Here is a 16,110-nt window from a genome sequence, read left to right as displayed (position 1 = left end):
TCATTTTTCAGTTTTGCGCATTAATACCTTAATGGATTGCAAATATTTCCCTATTATTTCTTTTAAAATTTTAATATACTTATCATTGCTAAAGTTTACTATTTTAACAACCTGGATGATAAAGTAAATATATTTTAAAATATTTGTATGTACACTGGATACTTTCATGTAATATTCATTCAAATGAGTGATCTCTAAAAAATCTAACATTTATTAAATACAATATTATTATTGTAAGCAGAAAAATGTTATCACTGACTTATTCTTTTTTCATGGCTGCCTGTTAAAAATTTACTATTGTTCAGATTTAAATATTGTATGATTTATTTTGCCACAAACCAAAAATAAAAACCAATTTTCTGAAGCATCTTAAATAGTATTATTAAATTGGATAATATTATTTAGAATGATCTAATTCATGTAGGTTTGAAATAAATTTAATTAAAATAGTGTAAGATTAATTAAAATATGTTAGAATCAAAGAAACCAAATGTAATTTTAATTCAAATACATAAAACTCCAACTTTATTTTTGCAAACCTATTTCCTTATGTAATTATGTAATTCAGAAACCTGATTATTTCATGTCTAGCAGGAAAAATATATCAGATAATAACATGAGTGTGGAATTTTGCTAAAATTACAATTTAAAAAAAAGTTTCACCCAAGCAATTTTTGGAGATTTCAGTGCACGACACAGAGAAAGACAATCTCCCAGCTAGGCCTCTGCGGTGAATCCATCGTAAGATGAATCCTCAGTTTGTGCTTACAGGGAAGGCATGGCACCAGCTCACCTCCCTCCAAGCCCATAACTCTCATTCCCCTTGTAGTAACAGGACAGCCTTGGCCTTGGCATCCTTATAGATGGACCAAAGCCAGGGAAAAAGTAAACCTCCCTGGTTTCTGAGAGACAGCAGAATAGAGCCTTTGGCTTCAAATTTTGTCACATCTGTACTCAGTTCTCCAAGACAGATCTACCTGGGCAGATTGTTCTCAGTCATTGTCAAAGTCAAAATTAAAACAACAAGCTTGGATCTTTGCTCCGCGGGTCAGGCATGTGGAGCGAACTCCACATCATTGGTCAATCTTGGCTGATGGACAGAGGTTGCAGCCTACTCCCAGTTGCTGTTTAAGCAGCCGTCACCATCTTTGCTCTGTGGGCAGCCAGTGTGCCCATCAGGCACTGGGCTTTGCCTGCTGACTGCTAGCCAATGAGCTCTGGCGACTTGGGGGGTGACGAATTATTGCCTAGGGACATCCATGGGTGAAGACACCATAGGTGTAAGTTAGGAATGGAGCCTAAGGGACACCTAATGACAAAGCCACTATACTTGCAGGTAAGTGAAGGTACGTGAGACCTGGTGGTATGGAGGGGAGAGATGGGAAGATTTGAATGGGCCAGACTTATTCACCAGCCCACATGGCAGTCCTAAGATGAGCTTATTAGCACAAAGCAATACTGACCACCACATGCCAGAACACATGAAGGCTATGGCTGGGGGCCTGTCTAGTGGAACAAGATACCAGTACCTGATTGAGTGTTGGAACAGGGCACAGGTCACATTAGGCAGGGTCATGACACTAACCAGCATGGGAGAGGAACCAGATCCAGAAGGAGATTCTGTGAGGTATAAGTGGGCCCAAAGCTATGGAAATATACGTTCTGCTGCTTAGTGTTGGGGTGGTGACTTGCTGAACTGAAAGTGAACATAGCCCTACCAAAACTCATGGGTGCTGGGGCTGAGAATAGGTTGGGAAGGTCCAAGCTGCAGCATCTGCATGTGCATCCTAAAACAGGGTGTAGAGTTGCTAGTTCACAACATCCACCAACACATACCAGGGCCAAGATGGAGGGTCAGGCTATGCGGGGTAAGGGCTGAAACCCTGCTGGAGTATGTGAGATCTGGGTCTGGTAGTGGGCCAAGTGGGGGAGTCTGAGAGACTCCCCAATATGGACTTAGCTCCCACTGGTGAACACGTGGTCCAGACATAGGGTTCAGGCAAGCTAGGCAAGGTATCCTCATCTTAGCATGTGTGTAGGTTGGTTTTGGAAGGGGGCAGACCAGGCAGGGTTGAGCATACCCTAACCCAATGCACTCCAGGCTGGAGTGTAGGTCATGTTATCAAAGCAACTGGTTTAGATGAGCTGGGGATGAGAGCAGATTGTGCCAGGGCCAGATTTGCAGCACCTGCCAGCAAGAGTTGGGACTGGGGTCTAGCTAGGGCAGGCCAGCTTGCTACATCCAAAGGCAAAGCTAGGACAGATGAGGGGAAACACCAGGCCAAGTCCGAGCAACCACTGGCACACGCAAGATTGATGGATGGGAACAGGCCTGGTTGGGGAGCGAAGTGGACATCCTGGCCAGGTTGTGATCCCCATTGGAGAGTGAGAGAGCCAGCATGGGGACTGCAGTCTGGTCTGGATATAGCTGCAGAATCCCTCAGCATGTGTGTGGGCTGGGTCTGGGATGCACCACACTGGACTAGAATCCAGCACCTACTGGTGCCCAAGAGAGCCTGGATAGGTGTAGGATTGGTTAGGTTGGTTCTCTGCCCCTGCTGAGCCATGCATGAGCTGTGTCTGGGTGTGCACCATGCTTGGCTAGGCTGTAGCACCCTACAACAAGAACCGGAATGGGTTAGGGCTGATGAGGAAAGGCCACTGTTCCTGTAAGGATGGGAGGTATACTAAGTAGGGCTGGTCCATAGACCCACCGGTTGCATGAAACCTTGCATTTGAAGAGGTTATGATGGAGGAGCTTGGGGAACTCCTCTGTTGGGATACAGTACCTGCAGGTGAGTGCAAGAACCAAGACAGGGAGTAGCCCAGACCAGGCCAACATATGGTACCACTGGCATACATTTGGTACAGATCAAGGGCAGGTCAAGCTGGGTCAGCACATATCACCAACAGTTGAATCCAAGTGCCAAAATGTAGTGTGGCTCAGACCGGGTCAGGGTGCAATTCCAGCCAGTCAACATGAGGGATGGTACTGGTATGGGGAAAAGTGGATGAGAAAGCAGCTTCATATCACGTTTTTTCTTCTGGTATCAGGGGAAAGTGGAGAGAAGGGAACAGGGCTGCTGCCAAGAACACTACCACATCAGTACCCAGGAATGGGGTAAGTCCATCTGTGTCATCTTAGGGTCGCTGATGTAGAGCATGTTCTGAGGATACTTCTTATATGGTTTGATAATGCTGCCATGCTGTTGATTTCTTTGCTCCAGGGTTGAGGAAATCCTTCTAAGGTCCATTGGCTGACACAGTCCACATTAGAATCTCGATTCATCCAGATACTTGTCCAGAAGAGTTGTCCAATTTGTTTTGCTCTCTGTGATGCTATATGTCCTCTGCAGGCCTCAATGAACTGGTAGTTATGTCCTCCATGAGCATCTGGACATGACATGACAGGGCAGGCTTTAGCAATCATGGAGACCCAGGTCCGAAGCATGCAGTCCATGGTCAGGCCACAGATCCTGAGATTTTCCCCGTGGTTGCAATTATGAGTCCAGTGATTCAGTTGGGGAGGATCTTTAAAAGACTCATGAGAGGTAACCTGATGGCTGTATGTGCCCATCAAAGTCAGATCCAACTAAGTTCAACATCCACATCAGCCTACACACACTGGCGGTTACAATCACCTGATCAGTTCTGTCTCCAGCCACATCTAATATGCACACCAATAGATGGTTCAGCTCAGCACATCCCTGCCCACCATTCACTCTGCCCTCACACACTCTAGTGGAAACTGCAGCCTAGTTGGAGCAGCAGCCTCCTACAAATACTGACCAGGCCCTCTCGCAGCCCCAGATCCTGTGCTTGCTGGTATGTGTGGCAGACTGGTCCAGTCTATCCGCCATCACATTCAACTCTCCTACACATCAGTAGGCATTAGATGTGATCATCATGCAGTGCAATGATTCACTGAAATCAACATTTCCACTTTAAAAAATCCCTTTCTTATGTTACCTAACAACTTCTGGGTATCAATGTTCTTTTTATTTCCTGTAGAAGGAAATAAACATATTTTTTATAGATGCTTAAAGAAATTCTCATTGTTTTGACTTTTCACAGAATGACTACCAAAAAAAAAAAAACCTACTGCATGAAAAATTTTCATTAGTGGTAGATGCCCAGAGAAAATCCTACTTCGTGATATAATCTTAGATATCACAGTTGGAAATGAAACCACTTCATGTCTCTTAATTACCTAGACATTATTAATCATATTGGAAAAATACTGGGCTGCACAGAAAGTTTGAGAAAGGATAAGAAAAGTAAAAAGCCTGCTGAGTCTGCAGTGGAAAACATTGGTTTCTGGCTGTTTTCTTTCCTATTCTGCCCCCAACAGCCACAAAGGCATCCAGTACGAAGTAGGAAAGCAGATTTTTGTGACAAATCGTCTAGTGAAAATATGTCAGTAATCAGTAACGGAAACAATTACTGTGTAGTATTAAACATTAGCATCTTCCTTCCTAAGGAATTTACACGTGTTTCAGTCTACGTCAAAGCAACTTATCTATGCTTTTCTTTTTTGCTTTTCAGAACATCACTGAATCACACTAATAAGATGCTCCCCTGGCTCTGTTGCAACATTACAGGGTAATGGAAATTGATGTGGCCATGCGCTAAAGCCAACCATGTGGGGTCAGCTTGCCAAATAACAGTATTCCCTTGTGAGAGCATCTCATTATAGCAGTTTGCCGTTAGGATTTCCACGATGGGACTCCAGATAAACTGACCACCTGATATGAGGATCTGCCTCTAAAAGATTTCACCACAGCATTGTCACCTCCTAGGACTAAGCATGCATCACATAAACTTTCAGGAATATTCTGAAAATCTGTTGAATTCATACAGCCAAATGATACAGTAATCTCATCTCTGAGTCTATATTCTAAGGTATTCAAAACTGTATTTTTATGTTTAATGGAACATCTTTCATATCATTGAAATTTGAACTAAAGTCCATCAATATTGGATGAATAACAAAATGTTGTATCAAAACACAGTAAATTACTCCTTGGGCTGTAAATAAAAGAAAGCTCTGTCATTTGCCAAATGATGGAACAAAGAGGCACTATCATGATCAAAATACATCAAACATGGAAAGAAATATGATGTGAATTTGGTCAATATATTAAATGTAAAAAGTCAATAATTAAAACAAAAGCATTTCAAATGCTACTTTAAAATCAAAACCAAAGCAAGGAGTGCATGAGAAACAAATGACCAAAGTTTTGCATGAAATCAGGAACAGGAAAAAAGAAGGTTTCACACAGGCATACAAGGCTTGATATGTACAAAATGTGAAGAGACATTTCTTTAAAAAGTGCAAAATACAAGTGCAAAATCAGGTAAGACAATGGAAATGAATTTTAAAAACAGGCAAAAGTAACAAGCACAATATTTGAAATACTAACATTTGTGAAGAAAGTGGAAAAATAGAGTAGTAAGATCAATTTTGATTAATTTTATGAAACTCATCTATAATGCCTTTTACCAGGAACTTATATAGGAAAATTTATAGAAGACAACATTTTCCATATATAACAAGATGTGGATACTTATAGTTGGTTCAGTTTTTCTGTTTTCTTTTCAAATTTGCAAACAAGGAACAAATGCTGTACATTTCATATGCACCACTTTAAAAGCATAATAATGTCCCTCTCTTACCCCCAGTTTCCGTCCCCCTTCTTCCGTATTTTTCATTTGAGTTTTACAATGACGTACTTTCATTTTACTTGGAAAATCAAAGGCGTATCCCTTCATTGAATACATAACTCAACAATTAATATAGGCTATTGTGTTCAGTCAATTCTAGCACTTTGGGTTCATCCACAGGTGAATTAAGATCTACTGTAAACAGTGAAACACAACTTAAGTTTAGTTATCAGCATCTAAATAAGAGCTTTGCACTGAATGCCATCCACAGAAGCCCAAGCCCAAATTGTGCCTAATAAGACAAAATATCAATGTTGCGTTCATATTAGAGTACTAAATGGAATTTTCTGAAGGTCTTCTCATTTTGAGAGTAAACTGCCTCATGAATCCCTTAAGGCTTAAATAAGTAATAAGTCAAATAATGAATAAATAAACTGAATGCTTCAATGAATAAAAATAAAATTCTAGACTTCCTGAAATATATTGTCTTAACAATAGATTCTGAAAAATTCTACCCCATCTCTGTTCAGAAGAGCCTTCTGACACACCTTCACTCAGCAGAGGAGATAAAACACAGCGTGACAATCAGGAGAAGTTGTCCTTTGGAGACCTGTGGTAACTCATGACCAAGGTGCCTTTGTACCCATTTCACAGGGTGCTGCTCATGGTGTCATTTGGCCTTCCTATCAGGTTTAGGTTGAGCAGATAGAGCAGGTCACAGGAGCATCTGAGACCACATTCCCACACCACCCTGATGCACTCTGGTGCCTTGGATACACACACCTAGTGACTGAGGACGACCTAAAGACACCGTATTAAACATGAGGAGAACATGCCACAGCAAGGATAATCTGACTCCTTTGATATTTACTATTAATTGTTATAGCCACCATATTTACATGGTTTGCACTAACCTGAGTACTTTAATAAGTTGGAAGGGATTTTTGTGTAGACAAAGAATTCTTGATGAGTTCTTTGCACTTCACTGCAGCTTGCTGTCCCATTTCACATCCTGGTATTTATTTGCATCTTGTTTATACAGAAGACTGAATCTAGTAACCTATTAGAGATAAGCTGGAAACTAGACAAAACTCAGGTTACCCCAAAATCAGAATAATAGCCTAGATTTCTTAATTCTTAATGTTTTTACAGAAAACCACTTATTGCACATTGAAAAAACCTTATCACTGATTGTTTCAAACTGAATTCCACCATGGTTAAACAGAACCTATTTTCGCCTCAACATTCTATTATCCTTGGCAGTGCTGCAAACAACAAAATACATGCAATGAATGTTAACATCTCAAATCACATATAATCAAATACACCACAAAATTCTTGTTAAACAATTTAAGTGAAGCTAGCGAGTGGGCATGCTCCTTGCACAGTGGGGATATGTCGGCTGTGAAAACAAAATAGTTTCTAATTAGGATTAACACTTATAACCCACTCTGGATTCTCCGTTCTGGAGACAGACAGACACACACACATATACACACACTCTTTCATACAGAAAAAATGCAGGTTCAAGACATATACTTGGCAGAATACTTACCTATATAGCTTCCACGAATTGCTACAGAGACGAACAGTTACAAATTCCATGAAGAACCAGTGAGCATGCATTCATCTGGGTTAGTTCTAAACAATGCCATCAGACTATGTGACTGTCTGATATTCTAGTCATTATTTTCTCTTTTGAGACACTGATTCATAAAATATCACGAATCAAGTACTATCCACAGCAGCATGGCAGTGAAAACAATGAGGACGAGATCTGAAAAGCCACATCGCATCCCACATTTTAATGCTGTCTTGGAAGGCCTGTTACTCTGAAACAATCTCGGTGCATTTATTGAGGTGATCATTAGAGCTGGAATGGTTATTCTATATCTATATAGATCATCCTTAGTAGCAACATTTGCTTACTCAGAACATATTTGCATCTCAAATATATGCAAAATTTCTCACAGAGTCAACACAACTCACAGTTTGAACAGAAACCTCAGTGTTTAAATTTCAACATTCAGAAAATAAACACTATACATTAGGCTGCTTTTAAATATAAATTACTCATTTAAACAAGTGGAATATAATTCTAACTTGTGTTGAAATGATTTTTTATGAAGTATTGACAAAATCAACTAGTTAATTGCAAGATGAATATATGATATCACAAACCAAACTCTGTTACACAATTGTTAAAGATTTAGATGTAGATACAACTACAGTTGGGGAACTGGGAGTCTCTTAATTAGAGAAATAAGCATCATGGATCAGACCCTAATTTTTATTAACTTTTATTGTTAATAATGCCTTACTTTGCATATTTCTTTCACTGATGACAGGATTCTAGTTTAAAACGCTTAACAGTGGAGAAAAGAAAGGGGCCTGATTTTTTTTTTAATATCTTCTTGTAAAGTTACTCTGCTAACCTCTAATTCTCTGCTCTAAAAACATTTAAATCTTTTCAAGTGCTGGCTGGCCAATTTATCCTTGACAAGTGATTCAGAACAACAGATGAAACTTCTGATTCCACAAACAAGAATGTGTGAGCATACATACATATATATGTACCTTGTGATGTTAGTGCCTTGATTGATCCATCTTTGATTAAATACAACTAAATATTATCAATAAACAGCATTAATTTCAAATTTGAAACTTAAATCTCACTGTACGGTTTTCTTGCTTTATTTTTCTCAATTTTACATTATATCTATTAATACTCAAAGAACAAAATTCTCCAATTCTGAAACCAACTTAAACTCACAATCTGAGGCTAGTTTATAACTTTAAAGCTATTTTGCTAAAATGTAAAAGACCTTAATATTACAAACAAAATTTTTACAATTTTAAACTTTTATAGTATCTAATTTATTTCTTTAAAATATCCTGAATTGCTTTTTTTTTTAAGATTTATTTATTTTTTATTTTATTGGAAAGGCAGATATACAGAGAGGAGAGACAAAGAGGAAAGATCTTCCATCCGATGATGTACTCCCCAGGCGGGCCGCAAAGGCTAGAACTGAGCCAATCCGAAGCCAGGAGCCTCTTCTGGGTCTTCCACACGGGTGCAGGGTCCCAAGGCTTTGGGCTGTCCTGGACTGCTTTCCCAGGCCACAGCAGGGAGCTGGATGGGAAATGGGACTGCCAGGATTAGAACCAGCGCCCATATGGATCCTGGGCGTGCAAGGAGAGGACTTAACCACTGCACCATTGCGCCTGGGCCCCTGAATTGCTTTTATACAAATAATCAAGCGCTTACTCTTCAAACAAAACTCCTTTATCAGCTAAAAGAGGGTATGTGGTAATGCACCATTAAAAACTTAACACACGGGTCTGGTGGCATGGCCTAGCTGCTAAAGTCCCCTTGCATAACCTGCCGGGATCTCATATGGCACCATTCTAATTCCGGAAGCTCCGTTTCCCATCCAGCTACCTGCATTGTGGTCTGGGAAAGCAGTAGAGGATGGCCCAAAGCCTTGGGACCCTGCACCCATGTAGGAGAAAAGGAAGTTCCTGGATCCTGGATTGGCCTGTATAGCATCGGCCATTGCGCTCTCTTGGGGAGTGAATCATCAGATGGAAGATCTTCTCACTGTCTCTCCTCCTCTCTGTATATCTGACTTTCAATAAATAAACAAACAAAAAATAAAATAAACAAACAAATAAATAAAATGTTGTGGCCGCGGTACTCTCCTCGAGGAGCTTGTTGTTGCACTCGCTACTTTTAAGTCTGGGTAAAGTGATCCGAAAAAATACTGCTCTACTTGCTGCCTAAAGCTTTTCTCCTGACAGCCACCTCCCATTTTTGTATAAAAGGCTGGGTGAGTCAGTGGAAACCAGCCATACGCCTACTTCAGCGTACAGGAGACCAAGCATCACAACCTTAAGTATACTATTAATTTCAATAACCCAAACCTATTTCCTCCTGTCCTCCCAAGGGATGCCAGCTGTATCCCAGCTAACTCCTCTCTCTATATTAAACCCAAATAGCATTACTTATTCAAACATTTCTAGGATCAAATTCTAACCAATAAGTCCTAACCTTAGAATTTTCAATGCTATTCGCTTGTTTTCCATTGGAGCAGTATTGGTCATGTCCCCCAGGGTTTGCTGCCCTCCAGCCACAAACTTATCAGGTGAGCATCAAGATAGATGCAAAAAGTGCCATATTTAGGCAGCCTCATGGGTGCTTTGCTTCCTTTGTCTCCTTGACCTGACCATGGTTCTGTTGTACGGTTTGCTGAAGCAAATGGTCCCTCAGAGTCCCACTGTTCTTAATGGCTACCGTCAGCAGCTAAAAGTAACAGCTTCAGAAGCCAACCTCATGTATGGGAAATGCACCAGTGTGGAATTGATTATGGGGTCAGCTGTTGGGTCTTGCTGCCCTTAGGAGGTCAAAATTTGGGTTGGCAGTGCATGACTGCCTCTCAAAAAAGCTGCATGCTGAACTGTAGAGGTGGATTCAGGTGTCACTCTGGCTGAACTGTACAGGTGGATTCAGGTGTCACTCTGGCTGAACTGTACAGGTGGATTCAGGTGGCACTCGGCTGCAACCTGTTGCTGCCTGGCTCTAGGTAGTTGCTGGAATGCCTCAGGCTGTGGGTATCATAGAACATTACCAAGAGGTAGGATAATGGTCACCCGGATTTAAGCTCCATGCTGCCGGATTCCCAGCTCTGGGATGACTTGGCAGAGCTCAGCTCAGCCCTCTCCCTCAGGGATGAACCATTGTCCCCCAGTTAGGTGCAATGTAGGTTGGCTACCAGTCTGCAGCTAAATGTAGTGCTTCAGAAGCCAACCCATTTATGGGAAATGCCCAATGTGGAATTGATATGGGGTCAGCTGTGGGTCTTGCTGCCCATTAGGAGGTCAAAATTTGGGTTGGCAGTGCACGACTGCCTCTCAAAAAAGCTGCATGCTGAACTGTACAGGTGGCTTCAGGTGGCACTCTGGCTGCAACCTGTTGCTGCCTGGCTCTAGGTAGTTGCTGGAATGCCTCAGGCTGTGGGTATCATAGAACGTTACCAAGAGGTAGGGATAATGGTCACCCGGAGCTCAGGCTCCTGGCTGCTGGAGTCCCAGCTCTGGGATGACTTGGCAGAGCTCAGCTCAGCCCTCTCCCTCAGGGATGAACCATTGTCCCCCAGTTTGGTGCTATGTAGGTCAAATACTGAGAATTGTCTTCATAGGGCATGTGCAGCTTATGTAATTTCCAATTGAACTGAAATCAGGAGCATGGCTCAATTAAACCATTTGGAGGTGAACTCAAGGTACCCCCTTAGCACCAGTGTTGCAGTGAAAATATTTGGTAAATCTGATTTCCAAAGACGTAGCAGGCAATATTCAGAGCATTTGCCTGTCTGGGCCGCAATGTTGGTGCTTGTCCAACATTAGGCACACAGGATCCTGGGGAGCCCAGAACCATGTACATTGAGGGTGAAGAAGGAGCAGTTCAGCTGTCAATCTGGAGCGGCAGGTAAAGGTCAATTTCCACAGCTGTAATCTTGGATTGTAGGAGCAGTGTAAAGATGACCTCTTTTAAACCTGAGCCATGTACTTGAAATATATCCCTGTGCTAAGAAAAAGGACAGGGAATTTCCCTGAATTATTTGGTGAAACCTTCAAGATAAGATTTCAAAATCTTGTCTACATCTATAAATTTTTGCTTTAGGAATTTAATACATGAAGCCATGTTAAAAACGTGTCACTCCTTCAGTGTTTGAGGATAAATGCACAGGTAGGCAGATATCCACTTCTGGGTAAAGTGTGCCTCCTAGCTGATTTTCACACACACACACACACACACACACACTATGTTTTATTCTTAAAGGGTACATGGTATGTATAGGAAAAAGTAAATATGCTTTTATAATTTTAATCAATGGTCTTCTTCATCAGAGATAGTTTCCTAGATGGGAGAATTTTGAAACTGTGTAATGATATTTATTATGCCTTCTTTAAAACAGCAAGAAATTTTATGGGGAGTGGATTGGTCCCTACAAAAGGCCAAGGTATAAAGCTACGAATACTTTAATTCGACTTCTCTCTTTTCTGTTCCATACAGAGTGCCAAGTCCCCATGGCTGATTTCCATGGAAGAAACAACTATTTCATGTATGTCAGTCTAGATTTCTTACAAATTCTTTCTCAGCCAATGCATTGTTTGTGCATGCAAAGGCTGTTGATTTTTGTGTTCATTTTATATCCTGAAACATTACCAGAGGGGAAAAAAAAAACATGAGATAAAAGACAAATGCTTGGGAACAGCATATACTGACAAAAAGCCAGGGAAAAAATCAGGAAAACTCAAAAGAGTGCTCTAGTTTGGTGAGACAAAAGCCAAGTAACCAAGCATATGTATCTTAGAAGTTCCCAAAGGTGTTGAAAAAGAAAATGGATTAGAAGGCCTATAACAGCAGAGACCTTCCCTAATATGGAAAAAGTTCTGTAGGGAGCACATAGAACTCCAAATGAGCATGATATGAAAACAACCTTCACAACAACACACTAGAGTAAATCTCTCAACATTAATAGAGAGGAGCTTCTAAGATGTCCATGAGAGAAAATGTCATATGAAATTCAGAGGATCTCCAATACTATCAACAACTGATACCTCATCAGAAACCTTACAACTAAAAAGAATGCGGAGAATAAGGCCAGGTCATTAAATGAAGAGACTTCCAACCAGAATATCTTATTCACCAACATGAAACAGAGACCTTCCAATACAGACATTTAAAGAATTTGCCACAATACATGGAGGCTTAGAAATAATGCTTTAGGATGCGCTACGCACAAAAACGAGAATGATAATCACCAGCCCTGAAATTTAGACTGCAGGCCTCTACCTGGGTTGCACTATGACTTCTCTTTTGTTTTTATTTCCCACCTACCATCCTAGGACTTCATCATTTTCAAGGTTCCATGCTTCTTTACCAGGTTCCTGTGTTCATTCTCAGGCATGCGCTTCAAAATCCAACATTGTGATTCATACTTTGCTTATTCCCTGTGAAAGCATAGGTGAATCTCTCGCACATCTATTTAACTATATGCTGCTTTTCACCTTGCAACTTTTGGAAATAATGATCAACACTTTTGTAGGTGGGTCTCTACTAGAACGTGTTAGTCTTTCCATGAATAAATTGAAGTCATGGGAATTGGGGAGATGATATAACTAAGGATAAACCATCATCACAGAATGCTCAAAGTACATATTGTCAACATGACTTAGCTTTTATTTTGCCTAGATCATAGAAGCTGAAGGAATTATTTTTTTTCATATTTTTCTACAGATGAAGTTTTTCATTCACTTTCTATTTTCCATGCATAGTCACTCTTAAGAAGTAGAGAACTAGGCTTTATCTCCTAGAGCATGAAATTTTAAATAAATTATTTGCTCTATAAAATAAAGTGTCCCCTTCACCTCACTGCTTTATCTAGTCAATAATGGAATTGTCAGTAAGAACACATGCTTATTATTTCACATTTTGGTTAACAATTGCTAAAATTATTCATTTATATAAAGTTAAGAAATCTCAGATAACTATTACACACAGGTGTAAGATTTACATCACTTTCCCAACACAAAGACAAAGGGATTAAGTTTCAGAAAGAGTTCCAAAAGCAAACTGAAAAACTACTTTCATTTACCGTATTATGATAGTATAAGGGACAGAAAGGTTATTAAATTGAGAACTTCGAATCATGAGAGGCATATAGACTTCAACAGCATCAAATTACAAAATATTACGATATAAGACAAAACCACGAGACAAAATCTTGCATATTTAAACTGCATGAAAATCTTAGATTTTTTAAATTACTGGACAAAAAAGTTGTAATATTTGTTTCATCAATTTAACGTTGTTTTCATACCAATCACATTTTGCAGAATGCCAATTAACCTTTTATCAGAACTAATAAGCACCAAAGGACTCACAGTGGCGTAGATATTTTCCACAAGTCTCTGGATATCCACGACAACTGGCTCATATTTCCAGAGTATGGATGAGAAGGATGCGATGGTCATATCCACACAGTACATAATCACAAAGAAACTCACCAGCACTAGGACAGTACACGTGGCCTGTTTGGCAGGGGAGATTCTTGGGGAAATGCTCGTGCTGTGAAGGTACTCAGACTTCCTCTGATGGCTACATAAAAAAATCACCATGTACATGCTGGAGAGCAGCATCATTCCTATAAAGAAGACATTCTGAGACAATATAAGTGTGAGAAATAGTGTCATGATGACAGAGTTCATTGAGGAAAGTGAGCAGTATTTACTGACATTGAGTAGATTGGTCCTGTTGGAATAAGCTACTGCATAGATGATCATGTTGCTATTGGAAGACAGGTTGAGGGACCAAAAAGAGAAGAAAGCAATGACAATATAACTTGTGAGTTTGTGCTTAAATCTTGACAAGTAGGAGTTGGGACTGATGATGATGACCTGAACGATGCTCAGGAGACAGGTGGTGGAGATGGAGAGATTCCGTGTCACCCTGCTCACATAGTATGAAACCTTACATTTAAAGTCACTTGGAAAATTCACTGACTTGAACATGTGTGCAGACAAAATTTCCACTGTAGTAAGCAGCATCACTAAGTGCACAAAAGCCAGGTGACATTTGGTTATATCAGTGGGCCTTGGCCTATGAGCCTGGTGGAATGTGAAGATGTGGAAGACAAGGAGGAAGGCATTGGCTGATATCCCAATGCCAGCTTGGAAAAAATACACGCGTTTTAATGATAACATAATTAGATAGTTTGTATATCTCTGCACACCTAGGACATTTTACATGCCTATAAAACAAAGAGAGACCTCATGTCATATGTTTTCTTTTTTATGAAAGTCACCACAAATCATCCTTTTTATTTTACCCACACATTATGAGCCCTGAATGCAAACTGGAAATTCCTGGATTTAAAATTTCTGCACTACTTTTTCTACAATAAGTGTTTTGTCATTATATTAATGTTTGACTCTTTTAAACCTCTCAATTTTGGCATAAAAACAACCCTCCAGAAAGCAGTCTTACTTTTAATTTGCTCTTTCTAAACTTTTTGAGGTACTCTGAAGAAGCACACACACACACACACACATCTTATCTTAAATAATTAACATTCAGGAATGGATGGAAAAGGAAAAGCACTCTTCTACAGCCACATGACTTGCATGACTTAAGGAAGGACACACTGTACATTTGGATGGTTGGTGAACTTTCTTAAAGGCTTTATCTGGGAAAGCAAAAACACATGTGTATCAGAACTGATAACTGATTGCTCCATAAACGTGAGCATTCACGCTCATAACAACATGGGATTAGCATAAATTTGACCAAGTGATTGGATCTTTAAGTATTTGAAGACTCACATTTGATTTCAATAATATATTTAAGCATGGAACATATGTGTGCAGTCATTTTTCTTACTTATATATGGGCTTATATTGGCTTAATTCATACATTATTAGCCATGCAGTAAAATGAAATAATTATATAAAGGATACTGGATAAGAATTTCAGTACTTTCCTCATCTAACACAGAAATATTTGGGGGATTATTCCTAACTAATTTTCCTCATTCTGTAAATACCAAAAATGCCCTGAAACAGATTTGCTCCTACAGAGCATCAAATATCCTCCTTTCCCCATGAGGCTGATCTTAATATATAAATTAAGTGAGAAAAGACCTGCTTACTGTGCATGAATATTAACAGCTAATTTAAAATATTTGCATGATTTACTTGAAAACTGCTTTAATTCACATAACCTAACAACTTTCATTGTCTACATATGTCATACATTTAACCCTAAAATTCTCCTTTATTATTTATTTGAGCTTCAAATTTTTTTTTTCATTTTATGTTTGGATCTGAGTAATCTGGTAGTGGCATCAGGGAACAATTCATGAATTTGTAATAAAATATTACTCTCCTGAGAGAAATAAGGTTAAGAAAGTTTGGGCATGATAACCTATGTTAATCACATTGTAAACAGGAATTTAGTTCTTCTCTTAACAAAACAATCATTCCTGAAATCTGAATGTGGAACTCGGTTCTCAATGCATGGGGTGACAACCTGGGTTGTCTAGGACTGAAGTGAGGCCCAGGGATCAATAAGGAGACAGAAAGTGTGGACAATACTCACCCTCTTTATTTTGACTTTCATGTTAAACTCCAAAGTGTTTATGTAATCATAGATCTTGGCGAAAAAAATACCACAAATAATTGAGCCAGGAACCAAGAGACTGGTGATGAAGTCCTTGGGCTTGCATTAGACATGTACACAATACAGAATAATTATAACGATACTGAACAGCCATCTGTAAAAAATGTAGGGGTGAGACAGTATCAATGACAGGTTCAAAAAATAACAAACAACCAAACAAAAAATTACAGGTTAAATCAAGGCAAACATGTGGTATCTAATCTTTT

The 16,110-nt window shown here is 39.7% G+C and overlaps 1 protein-coding gene across 1 annotated transcript; it reads right to left on the bottom strand.

Moving 5' to 3' along the window:
* Positions 1-13,524: 13,524 nt before the first annotated feature.
* LOC121146996 (putative vomeronasal receptor-like protein 4) lies at positions 13,525-14,430 on the bottom strand. The gene has a single exon (XM_040966604.1). The coding sequence runs from the start codon at positions 14,428-14,430 to the stop codon at positions 13,525-13,527; it is 906 nt and encodes a 301-aa protein (XP_040822538.1).
* Positions 14,431-16,110: the final 1,680 nt, after the last annotated feature.

Source organism: Ochotona curzoniae, unplaced genomic scaffold, assembly GCF_017591425.1.
Source record: "Ochotona curzoniae isolate NIBS_2020 unplaced genomic scaffold, NIBS_Ocur_1.0 contig_1414, whole genome shotgun sequence".
NCBI lineage: Eukaryota > Metazoa > Chordata > Mammalia > Lagomorpha > Ochotonidae > Ochotona > Ochotona curzoniae.
This window is presented reverse-complemented; position numbering and strand designations above follow the sequence as displayed.

Excerpts from the sequence above, each read along its gene's own strand:
- LOC121146996 (XM_040966604.1), bottom strand. The coding sequence starts at position 14,430 with ATGTTATCATTAAAACGCGTGTATTTTTTCCAAGCTGGCATTGGGATA.